This window comes from Solanum dulcamara, chromosome 4 (assembly GCF_947179165.1).
Source record: "Solanum dulcamara chromosome 4, daSolDulc1.2, whole genome shotgun sequence".
NCBI lineage: Eukaryota > Viridiplantae > Streptophyta > Magnoliopsida > Solanales > Solanaceae > Solanum > Solanum dulcamara.
The window spans coordinates 4733734-4753750 of NC_077240.1; the positions used below are offsets into that span (position 1 = coordinate 4733734).

Genomic DNA, 20017 nt, shown 5'->3' on the forward strand with positions numbered 1-20017 from the left:
CTTGGGCGTTTTTGCTTTCATAAATAAATTTTATTGAAAACAAATATAAATATTTAAAATTGCTCATAAAAATAAATAGATTATTTATATAATTATAAAATATATGTATATAATTTATCGGTTCAGTTCAATTATTTCTTCGATTTTTTTTAACAAAATTAAAATCAAATCAAATATTATCGATTTTTAAAAATGTAAAACCAAATCAAATCAAACCCAAATAAAATTAATTTATTTAATCGGTTTGATTTGGTTTTTCGATTTGAATCGATTTTCATCCAAACCGTGAAGGTAATTTAATAGTTGAACGGTTTATGCTTATGATAAAATTATGATTATTCAAGAGTTAAAATTTATAAAAATACATATTTCAACTAATTAAAAATAACATATATTTAATCGAATAACATAAGGACCAAAATTTACACACTCCTTTTTTTTCAACTCTTTTTTTTTTGTTAACTCAATTTCTTTCTTAACTTCATAGACTACCGTTTCCAAATTTTGCATCATATTTTCCCCTACTTATTCGTTGTTATATCGAGATCTGCAAAAGTAATTGCATTTTTCCTTTCTAGTCTTATTTGCTAGTTTTGGCTTGTTAATTTTTTAAAACTTGTTCTTATTAGTGTTTGTTTTTTTTTTAGTAAAGATGCATTTACTAGAAAATCCATTGATTACATATAAATATTTAATTACGAATTCAATAATTAAAACGAGCTATAGATTTGATAATAGTTAAGTTTAAATTCATAAATTTCAAATTTTGACTTTGCTTCTACAATCATTGATCATTTACGTAAGAAGATAGCTTCATACAATTTTAACTTCTCAAAAGGGTCCATAAAATTAATTAAACTTCCATTGCTTATAGCTAAATCCTTATTCTACTTTGTTAGCTTCCTTATGCATATGCTTCACTACTTCCATTGTTACTTCACTATTTCTCTTGCTAGCCTATATGTGTCATATTTCATAAGGGAAAAGATTTTTTTTAATCAATATGTTTCAATAAAAGGGTGTTACTCAATATATTATCATCATTTCCACCATCAGTAGTATATAAAGCAATCAACTCAGATATACTAGTAATTGCATTATCCACAAAGATATAATTAATAGGACCTCTTAATGTACATAACCTTGGATATAATTTGGTGAATAGATACAGTTGTATGCATTGAATTATCAAGCCAAATGAAAATCATGTATTCTCAAATGGAGGTCATTAATTCATAATGTTTATAAAGGTCAAGGCATAACAAAAAGCGATTTGCAGAAGATCATTAGTGGATCGATGTCATCATTTTCCTTCACAACGATCTTAATTAGCTTATTGTCAAAAGCATGCCTCTAAAAGATATGAACAACAGCAAAACGCAGCCAAACTGCAAAAACATTTAACAAATTAAAACATAAGATTAATTAGTTTAATTTTCTCTATCAGAGAAATGTGCTAGGGATACTAATACGTAAAATATAATGCTGATATTCAACAACACAAATCATATTAAGATTACAATCATAAAAAATAAAAATAAAATCACCTTTCAGATTATATGTATATTTATATAGTATAATTTTTTACGAAGGAACTTTAAATATCTAATTTCACATGATCAACGTCCAAGTACAAAAAATCTTAAATCATGAGGTCATACCAGCCCATCGTGGTGGCTGAGTTTTCTTGAGGTGGCGGAGCGGCATATTGAGGCGCGCGGAGGAGGGTAGCCTTGATAAACTTGCGGGGCATAACCTTTTGGAGGGTAACCATATGCATCCTTTGGTGGATATCCTAATTAATTATTACAACAAATCGTTAAATTAAACTTGTAATGGCTAACATCTAATTACAACAATATAATAAAGAACTCATACACAAAAAATAAAGAAATATTACCTTGAGGGGGAGGTACACCAACGGGAGGAGGTTAATTATAATAACTCACGATTAATTAATTGGATATATGTTCTTGGAATTATAAGATAGATATGGATTCAAATTGGATGATTTTCTTTCATTTGAGACATGAGAGAAATAGAATGAAGAACTATTGGCCTGATTTTAGTCTGATCTACAATAATTTAACCAAATTCTATGAAAAGTTGATCATCTTTTCATGTTTTTCTCCTTATGGTTAATTTGTTGACAAGATAGAGAAAATTGTCAATGTGTTTTTTTTGTGTGAGAAAACCAATTACTCCTAGTAGTGGTTAGATTACTAAATTGTCCTTTTTTATTATTATTTTTTAGAATTTTTTTTAATAAAACAAAGGTTTTAAACACGTGTATTTTTTACATACAAAACTAATAAGTTTTCAGTTAATTACGAAAATGTAAAGTTATTTCCCTATTCAAACGACACTTTCTAGGATCCATCTTCTTTTTTTTTTGGTACTAACATTCAAATAATTCACTTTCTATGATATTCAATTAATTACTTCACTTAGGAGTAAAGCATAGTTGATTTCAAATTCAGAAAAAGAAATTAATAATGATAAGGTGATTGTTTAAATTCTTTTAGCATGTGATGTAAAGTCAATTACTAGTTGAATCATAAATTACTTAAACGATGAACCGAATAATTATAGTATATATTAACTTGAGCTTAATTATAAAAACTCATAAATTTTAAATACTCCTACGTCTTCACTATAAATAATTTTCTTACACCATGCTATCGTCAAAATGATATATTATATTCTAGAAAGAAAAAAAAGAAGTTACATGCTAGTATGAGATGGTAAAATTATATGATAAGTTAAATCCATTTGTGGAGGTGAAGTATTAGTTAGGTTACTTATCCTCTAACCCTTTAACACAATTTCTTGGAGTAGGTAGCTCACTTTTTTCATATATAGAATAAACAAGTACATCAAATTCTAAAAAGATAGTAGTTGGCTTTTAGTCTCAACGATCACTAACTAACCATATCTATCCTTTTTTATTCTTGTTTTTCCATAGTGCAAATGAATTAGTAGCTAGTATTAGTAAAATACATTGCTTTACTCTTTTGCATATTTGCGTATATATATATGTATGTAAAAAAATAATATTAAGAGCTTTAGTGAGACGTATTAGAGAGATGACAGTACCGGTGAAAGATGAATTGGTGCCTCACCCAATAAAAGACCAACTTCCAGGAGTCGATTATTGTATTAACAGCAATCCTTCTTGGGGTACGTTTTCACAACAAATTAAATTTATTTCTGTGTAAACATACATAACTTGAGATTTTCAAGACACAAAAGTTAGTTTAGGATGTGTTCGAGTAGGAAGAAAAATGATTTCCATGAAAAATACTGTATTGTTTTGGAAAGTGCGCGCTTTTCAAGAAAATAAGTGAGGTTTTTTGCTTATTATTTTGTGTTCAGTATGTGTGCAAAAATAATTTATGTATAATCTAGACAAAGTTTATGGAAAGCGGCGCCAGGGTAGTGTGGGGTGGTGGGGATGGGGAGTATCGAAGTCATCAATGTGTGGAATGCCACTTGTAGAACTTGTTTACCTACAATTCTACTAAGGAAGTCAATTTTTCTCATTTTTAAAGAACTAATTATATTTATAGAGAAAGTATTTTTCAACAGTTTTGACTAGTCGGACATGAAAAAATTGAAAAACATTTTCCGAAAAATTTGTTTAGCTGATTTGGCATGCTTACTTGGCTTTTCAATCAGTTAACTCATTAAGTTTATTATTTTCTGAATTACCAGTAGTAAGTTTACAGATTTTCAAGTGACAAAAGTTAGTTTTTAATGATCACTTTTGCAGAAGAAGTGGTAAGTTATAGTGATTTCCTGAAAGAAAATCATAAGTTGAATGACCATTGCTGATATTAACTCATCAATCATTAAAGGCCCGGTGCACTAAAGCTCTCGCTATGACAGCAACTTTACCAGTTACTCCAAGGCTCTCCTTCAACTCATCAATCATTAGATCTTCTAATTTGGAGCGCGAGATTTCTTCGAATTTGGATTAATTAATTCCTCAATTTTTGTTTTAAGTAAAATATAGCAAGGATTGAATTCTAAATGGGTTGATTTATGATATGATCTCTCAACTAATAATTATTACATCATAGAGTCACTTTTTTTGTTGAAGAAAATGAAAATCAAGAAGAAAGACTAGTTTTTGAGATTTAGCTATTAGTCAAGTGAACATCGTAGAAATCAACTCAATTCCGAGTCTATGATTGCTGAATTTATAATTGGTTTACTCATCACCAGAGAAATGAGATGTTCAGCTGAGATCTTTTTTATTCTCAATGCTACCTCACCAAGCCTATGAGTTGCTACTATGTTTGATCCCAAAGTTTATATTGCATAATTAACATAATGCTCTTATATAATGTACTATTTTCTGCTTGGAGGGACCTGCAAAAGGAAGAAAAATTCTGATTTTCTACTTTAAGTTATGCAGCTGAGGCCGTTATACTGGGTTTTCAACACTATTTAGTAATGCTTGGCACTTCTGTCATCATACCTACCATCATTGTCCCTCAAATGGGTGGTGGCAACGTACGTACTTTTCTATCTTTATCTTCGTTGTCAATTCAGTCAGAGATTTATATGCCAATAGAAAATATTGTAAATTTGTGGGTTATTTTTGTATAATCTCGGTTTGAGATGAGCAACAAGTTAGTGAGAATTCCTATAGCCGTCATTCTTAGGATGGAGGTATAGTGGTAGTTGTTGCTGTAGTATCTTTGTTATCAATTGTATGAAGTTAAAACATCACATTCTATTTGATTCTTGAAAATTTGGGGCTTTAGTATACTTGCAACATCTATGTCTTCCAGGTGGAGAAAGCTCAAGTGATACAAACTTTGCTCTTTGTTGCTGGGGTGAATACTCTATTGCAATCTTGGTTTGGAACCCGGCTTCCAGTGGTGATAGGTGGATCATTCAGATTCATAATTCCAGCCGTTTCTATTGCATTATCCAATAGATATAATACATACCTTGATCCTCGTGAGGTTGGAGTAATCGAATTTCTTGCTTCATTTTTGTGTGCATTACTCTAATAAACTCTTTTCTGATTATATCAGCATTAGTGATTCTTTTTATACTTTTGATCATTTTCTTCAGAGGTTTAAACAATCAATGAGAAGTATGCAGGGGGCTCTGATGATTGCATCCGTTATTCCAGTATTAGCTGGCTTTCTTGGAATTTGGAGAATTGTTACAAGGTCATGGCCCATTTCGTAGGATTATATTCTTTTATTGCGTAGAAGAGAAAGTTTCATTCCAGCTGTTTGACAATGTAGGTTCTTGTGTCCGCTTTCTAAGGCTCCATTGGTGTTACTTGTTGGCATTGGGCTATATGAGCAAGGTTTTCCACTTGTAAGAAGTTTGTCTGATGGTTACTACTTCCTCAGTTCCATTTTACATGACACTATTTCCTTTTTAGTTACTAGTTTGTTTCAGACAAAAAAAGGACACCTTTACTTAGAAACTATTTATCTTTAAACTTCTCATTTTACCCTTAATAACATGTTTTTATAGTCAGAGAACGTCAAAACAAGTTTTAGGACCACAAGTTATAAGGGTTTTTTTGGTATGTGCACAATGTTCTTTTTTCTTTCGCAAACTTCGTGTCCAATCAAACATAGCGTTATAGAATAAACTGAAGGAGTATCTTATATGTAGCCATGATGATCTTGACCTTCAGAACTGTGAGGATTGTCCAATGCAGCTTCTATATCATTCATCCTAACACTGAAAAGTTAGAATTGCATCGCTTTAAATTACAGTACTTAAAAGTAATTCACCTCAGTAAATCCAGTTTATCACCTCTCGCGATGAGCTGGATACAACTGCCTAAAGTTGGACTTGAACATAGACTTACTTACATTAACAGTATCCTTTTTATTTCCTCTTTACATTGGTTTACAGAATTTTAATTTATTTCTGTTGATTGATGGCAGCTGGGAGAATGTGTTGAAATTGGACTTCCAGAGTTAGTTCTACTCATATTGTTGTCACAAGTAAGCCTTATTCTTAATATTTATCGTGTTCAGTCTTGAGATGTGTGTGTCAAGGATTAAGCAGTAGAGGAATGGATATGGAGATAATTTGTGGTGACATTAGTTTTTTTTTTCTGGTCTTCTGATATGTGCTTAATGAATGTATGTGCAGTTCATTCCTCATATGTGGAAATTAAAGCAACCCATATTTGAGCGATTCGCTGTCCTGTTATCAGTTGGATTAGTGTGGGCATTTGCAGCATTTCTCACAGTAGCAGGTGCATACAAGAACAGACCCCTACAGACTCAGTTCAGTTGCCGAGTTGATCGCTCTGGGCTTGTTAGTGGAGCTTCATGGTATGTACACACTTAAATAAAGTGACAAATGTCTGGAAGTTAAAGAATATGTGCTTTTATAATTTTAATGTTAGATAGATTCTTTTTCTTTCTGCTTCAACTCTCAAGAACTCATTTTTGGAAATGCAGGATAAGATTTCCTTACCCATTGCAATGGGGTATTCCCAATGTTGACGCTGGACAAGTCTTTATGATGATGGCTGCAGTTTTCGTTTCTCTTGTTGAGGTTTATATCTTGTTGCCAATGTTTAGTCAGATATTTTGGATTTAGTTGCTCGGGTTCCTCTCTTGCTAGTAAAACCTATCATGAAAATTAATATCTTAATTCCAAGATCAGCTTTATGACTATAGTGTAAGCTGTGAGATGTTAATCGAAAATTACTGAAGCTTTGGGTGACTAACATTGTGAATGTTTGAGCCTGGTGTTGATATTGTTCTTCTGAAGAACATTTTTCCTACTCTTTTGACAGTCTACTGGAGGATTTATTGCAGCTGCAAGATATGGAAGTGCAACATATTGCCCAGCTTCCATTCTGAGCCGGGGTGCTGGATGGCTGGTAAGTAAATTTTCCATATCGACATTCTCTCTAACTACGTGTTCTTTCTTTTGATCTATAATTCTCTGTGGAACTCAATTTTCTTTTGTTGGTGACCAGGGATTAAATACGTTGATCAATGGTTTATGGGGAACCCCCAGTGGATCTACTGTATCAGTGTAATACATCTATCTACCTTGGGAAATGCTAAGAGTAGGATATTTTAGTTTATTCTATTCCTCGTACTAAATTCAAAATCAAGGGCACAAGCAAGTTAGCAAAAAGCTAGGCTAAGTTGTTGTCTCTTGATATCTCCGCGCCAACCATCTATAAAAGAAAATGCACTGCAGATACCTTCTTATTACCTTACCATGGTTGCTAATGCTTTTTTCTTTGAATTATTAAGTGAAAATGTAGGTCTTTTAGCATTGACACGAGTTGGAAGCAGAAGAGTAATTCAAATCTCTGCAGTATTTATGCTTTTCTTTTCTGTGTTAGGTGAGACTTATCGTATTATATAGCTGATCTTGCTAATTGCTTGTGTGTTTATTGTTTTGAAACGAATGATTCAATTTCTTCTCCCGCGTGATTGTTGTTCTTGTTTATGAATGTTGGGACTAATAGCTGCACCAATCTTTGATCACAAACAGGAAAATTTGGAGCTATTCTTGCTTCAATACCTCTGCCAATCGTTGGAGCTTTATATTGTGTCTTGTTTGCCCTCATGTGTAAGTGATATCTCTCATGTTTTAAGAACATGCGATTTCTAGTTTTGGATTAGTCCAGGTTCCTGAATTCTCATCTTCCCTATATAAAGTCTTTGATATGTTGTGTTTATTGGATGAGGCAGCTGCTGCTGGTTTTGATTTACTACAGTTCTGCAACCTGAACAGCTATAGGACTAAGTTTATATTAGGTTTCTCAATCTACATGGGCCTTTCTGTGCCACAATACTTCAACGGTTATGTCATAACCACTGGTCGCGGTCCTGTTCAATCTGGCATAGCCACGGTTAGTACATACATCAAAGTTATAATTTACTCCCATTTAGGCTTTAGTAGCATTTCCATTTGATATGACTGACATTCTGGCATTGCGGGGTTAAATGAGAACTTATTTACATGTTATCCTATGTGCAGATTGACCAAATTATGCAAGTGATCTTCACGTCCCCTGCCACAGTGGCAGGAGTTATAGCTTACTTGTTAGACATCACTCTGGCGCGCAACCATCCTTTAACCAGGAAAGACAGTGGAAGGCATTGGTGGGCTAAGTTCAAGTACTTTGGGCGAGATCCTCGGAGTGCAGAGTTTTACTCTCTCCCTTATGGCCTCTCCAAGTACTTTCCTTCAATATGACACATTGATGTTAATTAAGAATGAGAAATTTGTCGAAATACTCAGAAGTTACAAAGAAGAAGTGAAACAAGTATATGACATTTGATTTGTCTCATCTCCTAATGTTATTGAGAAATGAGAAGTATTCTAATTATTGAGAGCAATTACTTTTAGTATAAATAAAAGGATTAGTTGATTAGCATGATGTACATGATCTGGTGTTGTAATTGGATAATATGCTTATATTTCAAGCAGTTTTCAACTGTTTTTAACTATTCCATGCATGCTTATAATCACAGGAATTGTTTGAATTTTTTTTTAATTTAGTGGTTCCATTTTGTTGAAATGTTGACCATACTGCCCAAAGCCTAGTTCCAAGGAGGCAGTCCAGTAATTGTTGCAGAGAGGTCACAATTCTAACTGTAGTGTCAACAACATACCGAACTATAGCGTCACGAGTCCGAATGTAATCGGGTATGAGAACAGTGGTGTACATGCAACCTTATCCCAACTTTGTGAAAGTAGAGAGACCCTCGGCTCAAGTAAATCACCCAACTATAGCATCAGGAGTCCGAATATACATATCTATAATAATTGACTAGAGAAAATTGGGCTTGATCAAAAATGGTGGACTATTTGGACTTGGATCTGGGCCCATCCTTACATCTGAACGTGGGCTTCATATTCAAGCCCATTCTCTTTTGTCTTTTTTCAATTTGTTCATAACATCCGTTTCAACAGTGTCTGACAGCCCACCACAACAACAATATATTCGGTAAAATCCCACTAAGTGGAGTCTGAGAAAGATAAAATGTATGCAGACCTTATCACTACTTTGTGGAGGTAGAGAGGTTATTTTCAATAGAACCTCGGCTCAAGTGTAGAGTTCACAAGAAAGAATAATATCAGCAAATATTGTGATATCGAAACACAATAAACAACATATGATAATAACTACAAGGAACTTTCACAAGGCTAAACAACACTCTACCCCTACTGATCTTCTGCCCTAATACGCGACAGTCCACAACAAAGAAATTAAATTAAAGAATTATGAGATAGCACGTTTATAAGATTGTTGAGTTTATTTACAATTTATCCAATAACTAGTATACGTACCCGCGCGATGCGCATATAATATAAAAAAAATATTATTTTTTTTTTATTGTGATATCTTGTTTGGACATGTTAAATACTCCCTCTCTCCCCATGACCCACCTCATCCCCCACCCCCTATGCCCCATAATAAATCTCTATGAATAGAAACTACAAATCATGTTTTAAATTATTAATATATAACTATCAAGTGCTCTTCTTATTAATACAAATCAAATATAGTTATATTGTCTACTCCTGAATTTCTAAATTGTTTGAATTTTTATTTTATTATTCAAATCTTTTCAATTTAAATTTTATGAACAATAATATGTGTATTATCTAATTATTTTATTATATTTTTAAAGTATTATCTCCCCCCCCCCCCAACCCCCCCCCCCCCCTCTTATCTTTAAGTATATTTTTTCTACTATATTTTAATTATTTTTTGCTAGTTTGTCTTTGAATGTTTTTTTGTACACATAATAAATAGTTGAGTTATCTTATTTTTTCTATTTCAATATATAAAATGTTGAGTTTAAATTTAAGTTACTTAATTTTTTATATTTAAATGCTCATTAAATTCATTATTTTAGAGATAAAGACACTGTTTTTTTGATAAATTGAAGAACTTACTTTTTTTTCTTTATAATTTTAGGAGAATTCTAACCAACTTAATATCTATTACAAATATATAACTCAAATATAAATTGAAATTAGTGGTAAGTTTCAAAATGATTTGTATATCTGATAAGATTATCAAAATTCAAAGAGTCTGAATTTAAATACAGACTTATTATATAGTTTCAAATTATGTATTATTAAATGTATTTTTTAAAACACTTCACTCATATTAATTCAGCTTTTTTAAAAAAAAAACTACTTACATATGCAATGTGTAGGTATAACAGGCTATAAAAAATTCAGTGTTAATCAATAAAATAGATAGAAAATCAGTTATGTAAATGTTATTTTAAAAAGACACCTTAAATAGTTCAAAAGGTAACAAATAAGAAAACTTTTCACGTGAACAAAAGTTATTGTATTACCAATTTATCAATCTTCTTGTCTTCATTCAAAATCTCCTGCAACATCTGATTAAATAAAAAGATCATCACAAACATACAAAAAATATATGAACACTTATTTTAATAAAATACTAATATAAAAATAATAACAAAAGTTAGCATTTAAAAAGCTAAAATGTTTGACTAAAATTTTCGATAAAAGGTTATCAAAAAACAAACAAACAAAATAAGAACAAAACAAATTACATACTTCAATTTAAACATCTATATAATAGCAAAAATATTAACCTATAATATGACTATCACTCGTTTGCATATAAAAATTAAAATATTAAAACATATAGAATGTCTACAAAATGAAGAATATCAAGAATGCAGTAAATATATTAATCAATAAAATTAATGATCAATAACAAAAAAAGAAAAGGGAGCTTAATATTATATATAATTGTAGAAGTATGTATAATAAAGGTTAAGAAGCTAGAACTATATTCTAACTCAAATTTCATTTAAATTCAAATTCAAATATTATATTAATTTTGTAATGAAAGATTTTTTAATTACTCTTCTTTATACTTAATTTTTAAAATAAAATGCATATATTTTCTTATAAGCTAAAATTAATTTTTTAAAATAAAATGCATATATTTTCTTATAAGCTAAAATTTGAAATTAATAGATCATCGCCAAAAAAAAATTAATAGCAACGAATAAAATAATATGAGCACTTATTTTAATAAATAATAATATAAAATAAGTAACAAAAGATCGCTTTTAAAAAGTTAAATGCTTAACTAAATTTTTTGATAAAAGGTGATTTTATTTTAAGAATGAAAAATACTACTTAATTCAATTCATGCATAAATATATTAGAAAAGAAATTTAACATGTAATACGATGATCATCATCTATATATAAAAAACAAAAAGATTATAACAAAGAGTTCTTGAAAATGAAGAATATAAAAAATGCAGTAAATAAATTCACTGATAAATCTAATGATCAATAACAAAGAAAAGAGAAGGAAACTCAATATTATATATCACCGTAGGAGTATATAAGAGAGGTTAAAAATTTATAACCCCATTCCAACTCAAATTTCATTTAATTCAAATTTAAATATCATATTAATTTATTAAAAGAATATCAATTTAATACTCTTCCATATCCTTGATTTTTTTAAATGCATATTTTTCTTATGATTTATATATTTGAATTGTGAGAAATATTTAAAATGAATAAGATCAAATATTTTTTTAGTTTGTTGCTCTGCCTTATCTTTTCCCTATTTTTTTTTCTTTGGCTCGTCTTTTTTTTTCTTTGTTTGATATTTCTATTTTTTTTTATTATTACTACTACTACCACTAAGTTTTTTTTCTTTTTCTAGCGTCTTTTTTTTCTTTTGTTTATTTTTCATTTCTTTTTAGAACTCTTCATCTACTCTTAAGCTAATTGATTTTTTTTTTAAAATCTAATATTTTTAAATTCAAATACTTTTTATCTTTTAAAGTACTCTCCTTTACTATATTTTAAAATTCAAATACTTTTAATTTTTTAAAGTACTCTCCTTTATCCTGCTATTTCATTTTTCCCCTAAGTTTTTTTTTCTCTTTTTCTCACTTCCTTTTTTTTTTTTGTTGTTGTTATTATTATTATTCTAATAGTAAGAGTTCATTTAGAACTCTTCAATCATGAATTTCTATTTTTAACCAATTTTTTTTTTAAAAGTATGATATTCTTAAATTTAAATAATTTTAATTTTTCAATTCAAAATTTTTATTACATTATTTACTAATTTTGTCTTAAAATTGCCAAGTAACATTTTCATAACTTACCACTTGGCTTAATCACGTTGCAAACTATTTTTCTTTATAATATATATAGATGATTGATTGATTTCCCGGTATAAAAAATGTCATCACAAGCAGGACTTCATCTACCCCATTTTATGTAACAAAATATTACTTTGTACGACTCAAATATTTCTTTCTTTTCTTTGATTATAAAAAGTTTCAATCTTTTATTAAAACTTGTAATTATTATCTTTTATCCAATTTTTATCATGTAAATTTTAAATCAAGAAAAAAAATTACATCAAAAATGATCTTTGACAACAATAGTTTAATTGATGTTAAATATATTTTTAGAGACAATTAACACTCTTTGTAAATGTCCCTAAATCCTATAGTGACATTGAATTCAATGATAATTAAGTAAGATTGATAATTAAAGATTTTAACATATTTTGTTAATATGTATATTTATTACCGCTAAAAATTATTTTTATTGTAATGACATGTTAAAAGACTCGTGCTTCAAAGTCTACTATTTTTTTAGGAAGAAAGTATTGCTAATTTTTCAATAACATCATAGGTAAATAGAATTTATTAAATTTTGTAGTGACATAATAAGTTAAATTGTGAATAGGAAGACAAAAAAATGAAGGCATTATTTTATTTATTTATTTATTTTAAAAGGTGGGGTGGGCTTTGAGTGATTGCAAATCAAATTAAAGCCCAGAGGTAGTGTCCGTACGGAGTACTCCGCTAAACGACAACTTGTGGATCTTTTTAAGATCACATTTGGGTATTATCTTTTGGGTTCCATTTCCCTCCACGTGGCGCCAAATAATCCTATAATTCTTTTTAATATTCGTATTAATTAATTTATTACTCTCCTATTTTAATTTATTAATGGTAGATAATAAAAGATTATGAACCAATTATTGGATAGGGGATAGTCCCATCTTTTTGTCAATATTTTATTTTTATTATTATTATCCAAGCATTGAAGAGTTTGATGGCAAAAGATCAGCAAGATTTTTATTTAGGCGGTTTAATTAGTCCTTTTAATTTAATAATATTACTTTTTTTCTTAAGCAAAAGTAAATTCAACCTTTTCTGGTGCATTATTTAGCAGATTTTTATATACATAAAAACTTCCGGTGTCATCATGTTTACAGCCTAACATCAATTTTCAATTGCATTGCCACTCTCACTTTTTAAAGCAATATATTTGCATTAAATTTTTATAAATTATTTATTTGTTTGGTAGTGGAATAAGATTGTTTTTTTAAGAAAACATCCTTAATTAAACAATTTTTCAAAAAATAATTGTTTGAAGACATCTTTTTTTTTCAGAACAATATTGTATTGTCATGTAGCATTTGAAAATTCAAGTACGGATTAATTTACTTTGTTGTTTGCGGTTAATCAGAGGGAAAAATTTAATTGCACAATAAAGTTAGCATATTGACATTTCTAAAGCAAGATACATTTTTTTTATGGAGAGAAATTTTTAGTTCGAATGGATATAAGATAACACATATCTTTAAAGCAATTGTTTGGTTCAAAATCAGGTTATTTTAAAATTATAACTAAATTATTTATCTCATCTTCGATATGTAATAGATAATCTCATGATTGTGCGTTGTATAAAATTTGTTCAAATTTTAGCTAATTCCTCCGACCAACCATATAATAGATTCAAACCAACTTTTATATCAGATCTTCTAGAAGAATCAAAACGTATAAGAGCTAAATAAGAATCATTTTTTTTCTCTTTGTAATTGCTAATATATATGATTGAAGATTCTGAAAAGGATTAAACAAAAAAAAGGACTAGAATACAAAAGGAGAATAAAGTATTTTCTCTTTGTAATTGCTAGAATGATAAAAGTCAAAGGTCAATGATTTTTGATTTGACCTCCACCAAACCCCACACCATCAAAAGATTTATAACAAAGAGAAAAATACATTTAATTAACAAGGTTAGATTGAGAAAGGGCTTAATTGAAAGAATGGTGGAAATAAATGGGACCCAAGTATAATAAAAACAAACATTTGTCAAATTATAAATAAATATTAAGGGCCCATATATGAGCTGGATTGGACACAGGGTATTGGCACCTTTCTAATGAATGCCCCTCTGCTCCCTTCACAATTATTTCATCTTCAATGTGCCTTTGCTACTTGCACCAGCTACTTCTACTACTTGTGCAAATCACACCCTTTTTAGTTTAAAACTTCAAAATTATCTTAATTTTGAGTATCTAACTAATTTTTTTGGTTTTAGATTTCATTTAATTTGTGTTCACTGCATTGTAAAATACTATCAATATAGTTTAATACGTGGCGGCATCATCTCAATTAGGTATTATTTTCACCAAGTTTCATTAATTAAGCATGTACGAGTTTGCTCATATTGTCGATCTCAAGTTCAGATAAAGAAGAAGGTTTATAATAGGGTGACAACTAGCGTAAAACCAACCAATTTCTTAATGCATCCTCCAAATACAAATATCAACATTTGAGACGTGCTCATAACCTAAACGCTTATGGCCCGAGATGAATTAAAATGGAGAATCATGGTCAATGAATTCATATAACTAACTTGAACTTATATGAGATTAATGAGGCGTGACAATTGTCATACCATGTTACTATCATATCATCGTAAAAATTTATGGTGCATAAAATTTAAATTGTTTTTTGAATTTGTGTGTTGAAAGGTTTGAGTGTCAATATATGTTGTCGAGTGATCCAAGAGGAAGAGCACATGATTTTTGGGCAGTGAAAGTTTAATCGATCTTTGACTAAATCCTCAACCTAATAAGCAGTGGCCACCACATAAGCATTGGCTAAGTATACTGCTTGCTTGCTGCACTAAATATCAGTATTTCATGTGCGCCTTCTTATTGTTCTGCTCATGTGCCTGCTACTTTGCACCATTCCCTATAACTTCTTTCATCTGTCTCTCTTCTACCTTCTTCCTTTTTAGTTTTCTTTTTGTAATTTCATTCATATTATTACAAATTATTACTAACATATATAGTTTCATTCTTGATTCTTTTCTATAACAATAATGTTCACGCTAGTTTACATACATTTTGATAATTATATTTTATCGAGCATTTATTACTTCTTGTTTGCACAAAAACAATGTTGTTTTTGATAAGCAACGCTAATTTATACTATTTTTATTAGTAAAATCTTACCTTACTCTTTTTGAATTTTAATAAATAAATAACGGTCTATATCAATCCATATATCATTACGGGAGTTGAAAGTTTGAGTGGATAAATTTAATTTAATTTTAAGAAAGAGGTTGGTAGAAAAACTAAATTCAACTAGTGAACATTGGAATGAGCAAGAGAGAGCACACTCAACTTATTAATTAGCATCATATATATATTCCAATATATTTAATCAAGCCAAGATTAAAGATTGAAGTGTGTGCGCACGTGCATACATGTGTCTATATCTGTTGGAAGCTCCCAATATAGGTCATATGCACACGTGCATACATGTGTGTGTGAGTCCGTGTTAAAAATAAAAATGAGGTCATGTGACTTCCTTTCATAATAACACAGTCAAATACTTACGAACAATTTACTCACATACCATATTTATATGATGATATCAAGTATCTTTGTTCACTTTACATATGTTGTTGTTATTACTAATTCACCATGCATGATTAATACAAATTTTTATCTCAAAATATTATTTCATTGTAATATATTAATACGTCTTGATATAAATGATAAATTTTTATTGATGATAAACCCTTCTTTAGTCTTCAGTCTAAGAGCTTAGATTAAATTAGTTAATATATTATTATAGTACTAAAGTGCAAACACAGAGTTTTCTTGGAGATAAAACCAAGTTAACAGACATAATCTGATGTCTCAAGCATTCCACGTCAGATTCTTGTCTGAGCATATGGCCATTTGAACTTTTTAACATAATATTTTTTTAATACTAAATATATACACACTTGATTCAAGTCCCACTTGCTTTTCAAACTAAGTATTATTTGCAACTTTTATTACTTTTTCTGGCAAAAGAGTTGGAGCACGATACGTTTTTGGAAAAAACTAGTCAAATGTTGTACCTTAATTTTGACTGGATTCGCTGACTAAACTAACTGCTAATTAAATTTCTTTTTTTATTTCCTTCTCTAACCTTACACTAGTTAATCAAAACCCCCCACAGCTTTTCCATTGGGTCCAAATTTTTGAATCTCCGTAGTAAAAGTTTTTGATTTCGCCATAGCCTGATACTAAGCAAAATAATTAATGACCCTGTAATTGTACAAATTTACTAGGATAAATGTATCAAGAATAACGATATGTATCTACCTAATTATAACTTCACTAACCAAACATGATATATATATATATATATATATATATATCAGAAAATGTTTAATTAGTTTCCAATAATGATAGTTGTATATATATTCCAAATAAAATTGGTAGTGGGAAGAAGAAATTAATTAAAAGGATAGAGGTGTCCCAAATACTGAGGAAGATTGAAAAGTGTACCCTCTCTTCTGTTTTAAAACGTACTCAGTGCCTCGCTGTCCACCATGTGATAACGTTGTGGCTCCGTTCCCATCCATTCCATCAATTTCTTCCCTTACAAATACACCCATATTTACTTAACACCCCCACCCCCCTCTATTAAGACGGGTGGATAAGTTGAACCCATCATTTTAGACATGGAATATAATATTTTTGACGATGACTAAAGACGGAATGATAAAATCAAAGCAAGATTGATAAATTTTTAGGTTGACACGCTTTTAAAAATAACGTATATTACGTTCAAAGCAAATAATATGTGTCATGAATTTGGATCCTCATAAAAAATAAATATCAGTAATTTTATAAATACATTAAATTTAGTGATAAAAATCTTAAAAGTTGAATCCATACACGCAGTGTACACCTCTTTGTCAATGTCCAACTGTCATATTGTTGTTCATTCATATATATGGGCGAATGGAGTGTTTGAGTACAAAACAGGTCTAGGATTTCAGCCTTGATTCTCTTTTGGTCTTTTCCTATCTCCACTTTCATTTTTGGCTTTTTCCTCTTAAAAACCCCACACTTTTGTAAAAAAGACTAAATAGATAGAGTTAAGAGGGATGTGTCACATATTTCTTGGACTATTTAGCAACAACAAGGGGTGTCACTACTCACTACTTACAATACTTGTCTAGTGCTTTGCTTTGCTCATCATTCCCACAAAAAAAAAACTTCCCATTTGGTTTTCTTGATTATTTTTTTTAGACATACAAAAAAAATCAAATGGATTATGGTATGGTGGCAGCTGATTCAGAATGTAGTAGTGGATGTGAGTCTGGTTGGACTTTATACTTAGAAAATTCATTTTTACCTTGTTGTAAAGACAACAACCTTGAAGGTGAAAAGAGTTTAAAGCAAAAAGAAGAAGAAACAGAGGAAGAAGATTTGTCAATGGTTTCTGATGCATCTTCAGGGCCTCCAAATTTTCATCAAGAAGAAGAATACGGACATAACATTATTAATGGTAGTCATTATTATGCACCAATTACTAATCCAAAGAGGCAGAAAGCTAAGGATAAAAAACAAAAACAGATTTCTGTACTGGATGATACAGCTAGCTCACCTATCTTTGATTTCTCCAATGTAAGTTTTTTTGCTAAGCATATACATTTATGTCTTACATTAATTTAAGAATGTCACAGTTTTTACCCATTTCTAGTTACAGAACAATTTCAGTAGCATCAACAACAACACAAAGTCAGTGGAAAATGTATTGGATTTTTCACAAGGTTACTCTACAACACACTTTCAGGTACTTAAAAGCAATTTTTGTGCATATATTTTCTAGTTGTGATTTTGATTAACATTTTTTTTTGTGATAAAATCTTAGAAAAAAAGATACTAATAATTATTTTAATTCAGGGGAGATCTACATACCAGGAACACTATGGTTATTTCCAGTCATCTTTACTATCTGGAAACAAATTGCAAGAAAACCAGTAAGTTCTTCTTTTTTTTCGTTAATTTATTTTACTGCCAATATATTATTATGACGATTCAACTAACATTTTTTTTAATTTGTTATTGAATAGATGGTTTGAAGAGAAGAGGTGGGGATAATTGCTATCAGTTTTTTTTTGTTTTTTTTGTTTTTTTTTTTTAAAAAACGGAATGCTGGGAGTTTAATTTGTCCAAGCAAAAGGAATTGGATCTCTAAAGGGATTGTTGTTCCTTTTCTTTTTCTGTTTTCTTTTTTGTTTTCTTTTAGTTGTCAATGCATTGGAAAACAGCTTTAAGAGTTCCTCTCTAATTATCTTGTTGTCAATGAATAGTAGCTACAGTTTAGCAAGATCTTGTTGAACAGCTTTGCTTTTTTACTTTTCGGTATACATTTATGATGTATTATTAATTGGACATGTCATCAATTCTCAATCAAATTGAGATTTCTACGAAATGAGAAATTGGGTCATCTTTCCAGAACAGTCTTTTACTTCTAGTTGAAGGAATAAATAATCAAATAGTCAATGTAAATTTAGTTCTAACAATATACCCAATTTAATTTTCTATTGATTTACAATGGAAATAAACAGGACAATTAAGTAGCTAGAAGATACAACCATAATAACTTTTTTATACTAAAAATAATGATATCTGATTAGGTAAGATTTGTTGAAATTCATATTGAAAAAGCTCTATCTATGTACAGTAGAACCTGACCAAATCTTGGAAAAGGCTTTGCTATAAGGTAGACAAGACCTTATTTGTCTCTTGGTGTCCAGACAAGAGTACATTCTCATAGTGAATCAAAGATTTTATTATATCAACATTATATACAAATGAATCGTCGAAAAAAATAACCTTATAAAGATCCCATTATTTTACATTATCGATCAATCGCTTATGTCTTAACGTAAAGATTTGATCGTTGTATAATTTAAACAACATTCGTAATACGCCATATAACAATGGAACATAGGGTGATGGGTGGTAAGAGAAAATGAATAGAGAGATGATGTGGGAAATGCCAAAATTAATATTTGGAATATTTCTTATATTTAAGTTGATGATCCATTTTTCAAGTGCAGAGATCCTGCCTGAGATTTTCCTGATCCAGTGCTACATGCCATGTTTAATTTAATACTATATAGTCTCCTCTTTATCTAATTTGGAAGCATCTTCAATATTCAAATTATTTATGGACTTATTGTATGTTTACTCCCTCAATTCTGTCTGCTTGGAAGTTATTGTTGGACTTGATCTCATGCACAATTATATGCCTTTTCTTTCATTTCTTTATTCTTTGGACTTTTCCCACTCAAATTCTATTTCTCTAACTAAAATGATCTTTCAAGTACAAGAAAATAAAAAAGAGGATTACATCATTATATCCAATCAATGGAATATTGAATAACCATGTTATCGAGATTCAAAACTGATCACCATTTATAATTATCATCTAGCTCTATTAATACAATAACCATCAATACTACCTACGATCATCACTATCAATCATCAACCATCATCATCATTCACCACAACTATCAGTCGCCACCATCAACTACCACCATCAAACACTACTGCTCTCTATCATCACCACTAGCTACTACACACAACACTACCAACTTCAAACGGCACCAACAACCATAACCGCTAGCCATTACTACAATCAACCATCATTCTAATACTATTGATATAGTGTTAGATTAATTTTGTATTTTATTAAATTGTATATATATGATTTTAAATACAGAAAAACTTTATATATTCAAATAATTGGAAAAACAAACAATCTTAGTTATTTAGTAGTTAGATTCCAATACATCTTAGTATTTAGCTTGATCATAACTTCAACATACTTTTTCTTAATACAGCAGCATAAGCTTTC

The 20017-nt window shown here is 29.9% G+C and overlaps 2 protein-coding genes and 1 long non-coding RNA gene across 4 annotated transcripts; 2 read left to right on the forward strand and 1 right to left on the reverse strand.

Moving 5' to 3' along the window:
- Positions 1 to 1337: 1337 nt before the first annotated feature.
- Positions 1338 to 2079, reverse strand: LOC129884533 (uncharacterized). Its single transcript, XR_008765957.1, has 3 exons — positions 1901 to 2079; positions 1662 to 1795; positions 1338 to 1388 (listed from the first exon to the last, which is right to left on the reverse strand). It is a non-coding gene; the product is annotated as an uncharacterized LOC129884533 (long non-coding RNA).
- An 870-nt stretch (positions 2080 to 2949) lies between these two features.
- Positions 2950 to 8463, forward strand: LOC129885649 (nucleobase-ascorbate transporter 4). The gene is made up of 14 exons (XM_055960006.1): positions 2950 to 3180; positions 4421 to 4518; positions 4800 to 4976; positions 5089 to 5189; positions 5268 to 5343; positions 5928 to 5987; positions 6139 to 6323; positions 6453 to 6549; positions 6794 to 6880; positions 6980 to 7038; positions 7266 to 7357; positions 7510 to 7587; positions 7710 to 7870; positions 7999 to 8463. The coding sequence occupies exons 1-14, from the start codon at positions 3087 to 3089 to the stop codon at positions 8215 to 8217; spliced, it is 1584 nt and encodes a 527-aa protein (XP_055815981.1). The 5' UTR covers positions 2950 to 3086; the 3' UTR covers positions 8218 to 8463.
- Positions 8464 to 17126: 8663 nt separating this feature from the next.
- On the forward strand, positions 17127 to 18431 carry LOC129884534 (protein SOB FIVE-LIKE 5-like). 2 transcript variants are annotated; one of them, XM_055958825.1, is made up of 4 exons: positions 17127 to 17775; positions 17852 to 17944; positions 18055 to 18131; positions 18225 to 18431. In XM_055958825.1, the coding sequence occupies exons 1-4, from the start codon at positions 17416 to 17418 to the stop codon at positions 18250 to 18252; spliced, it is 558 nt and encodes a 185-aa protein (XP_055814800.1). In that variant the 5' UTR covers positions 17127 to 17415; the 3' UTR covers positions 18253 to 18431. The 2 variants fall into 2 exon arrangements, with proteins under 2 accessions (XP_055814800.1, XP_055814801.1); XM_055958826.1 differs by having other exon boundaries at positions 17129 to 17775; positions 17858 to 17944.
- Positions 18432 to 20017: the final 1586 nt, after the last annotated feature.

What these genes read in the sequence shown, in the direction of transcription:
- LOC129884534 (XM_055958825.1), top strand. Translation starts at nt 17,416, where the DNA reads ATGGATTATGGTATGGTGGCAGCTGATTCAGAATGTAGTAGTGGATGT. An exon ending in CTATCTTTGATTTCTCCAAT is followed by an intron (nt 17,776 to 17,851) that starts GTAAGTTTTTTT and finishes ACCCATTTCTAG; the next exon opens with TTACAGAACAATTTCAGTAG. An exon ending in AACAAATTGCAAGAAAACCA is followed by an intron (nt 18,132 to 18,224) that starts GTAAGTTCTTCT and finishes GTTATTGAATAG; the next exon opens with ATGGTTTGAAGAGAAGAGGT.
- LOC129885649 (XM_055960006.1), top strand. Translation starts at nt 3,087, where the DNA reads ATGACAGTACCGGTGAAAGATGAATTGGTGCCTCACCCAATAAAAGAC. An exon ending in ATTTGGAGAATTGTTACAAG is followed by an intron (nt 5,190 to 5,267) that starts GTCATGGCCCAT and finishes TTGACAATGTAG; the next exon opens with GTTCTTGTGTCCGCTTTCTA. An exon ending in ATGAGCAAGGTTTTCCACTT is followed by an intron (nt 5,344 to 5,927) that starts GTAAGAAGTTTG and finishes GATTGATGGCAG; the next exon opens with CTGGGAGAATGTGTTGAAAT.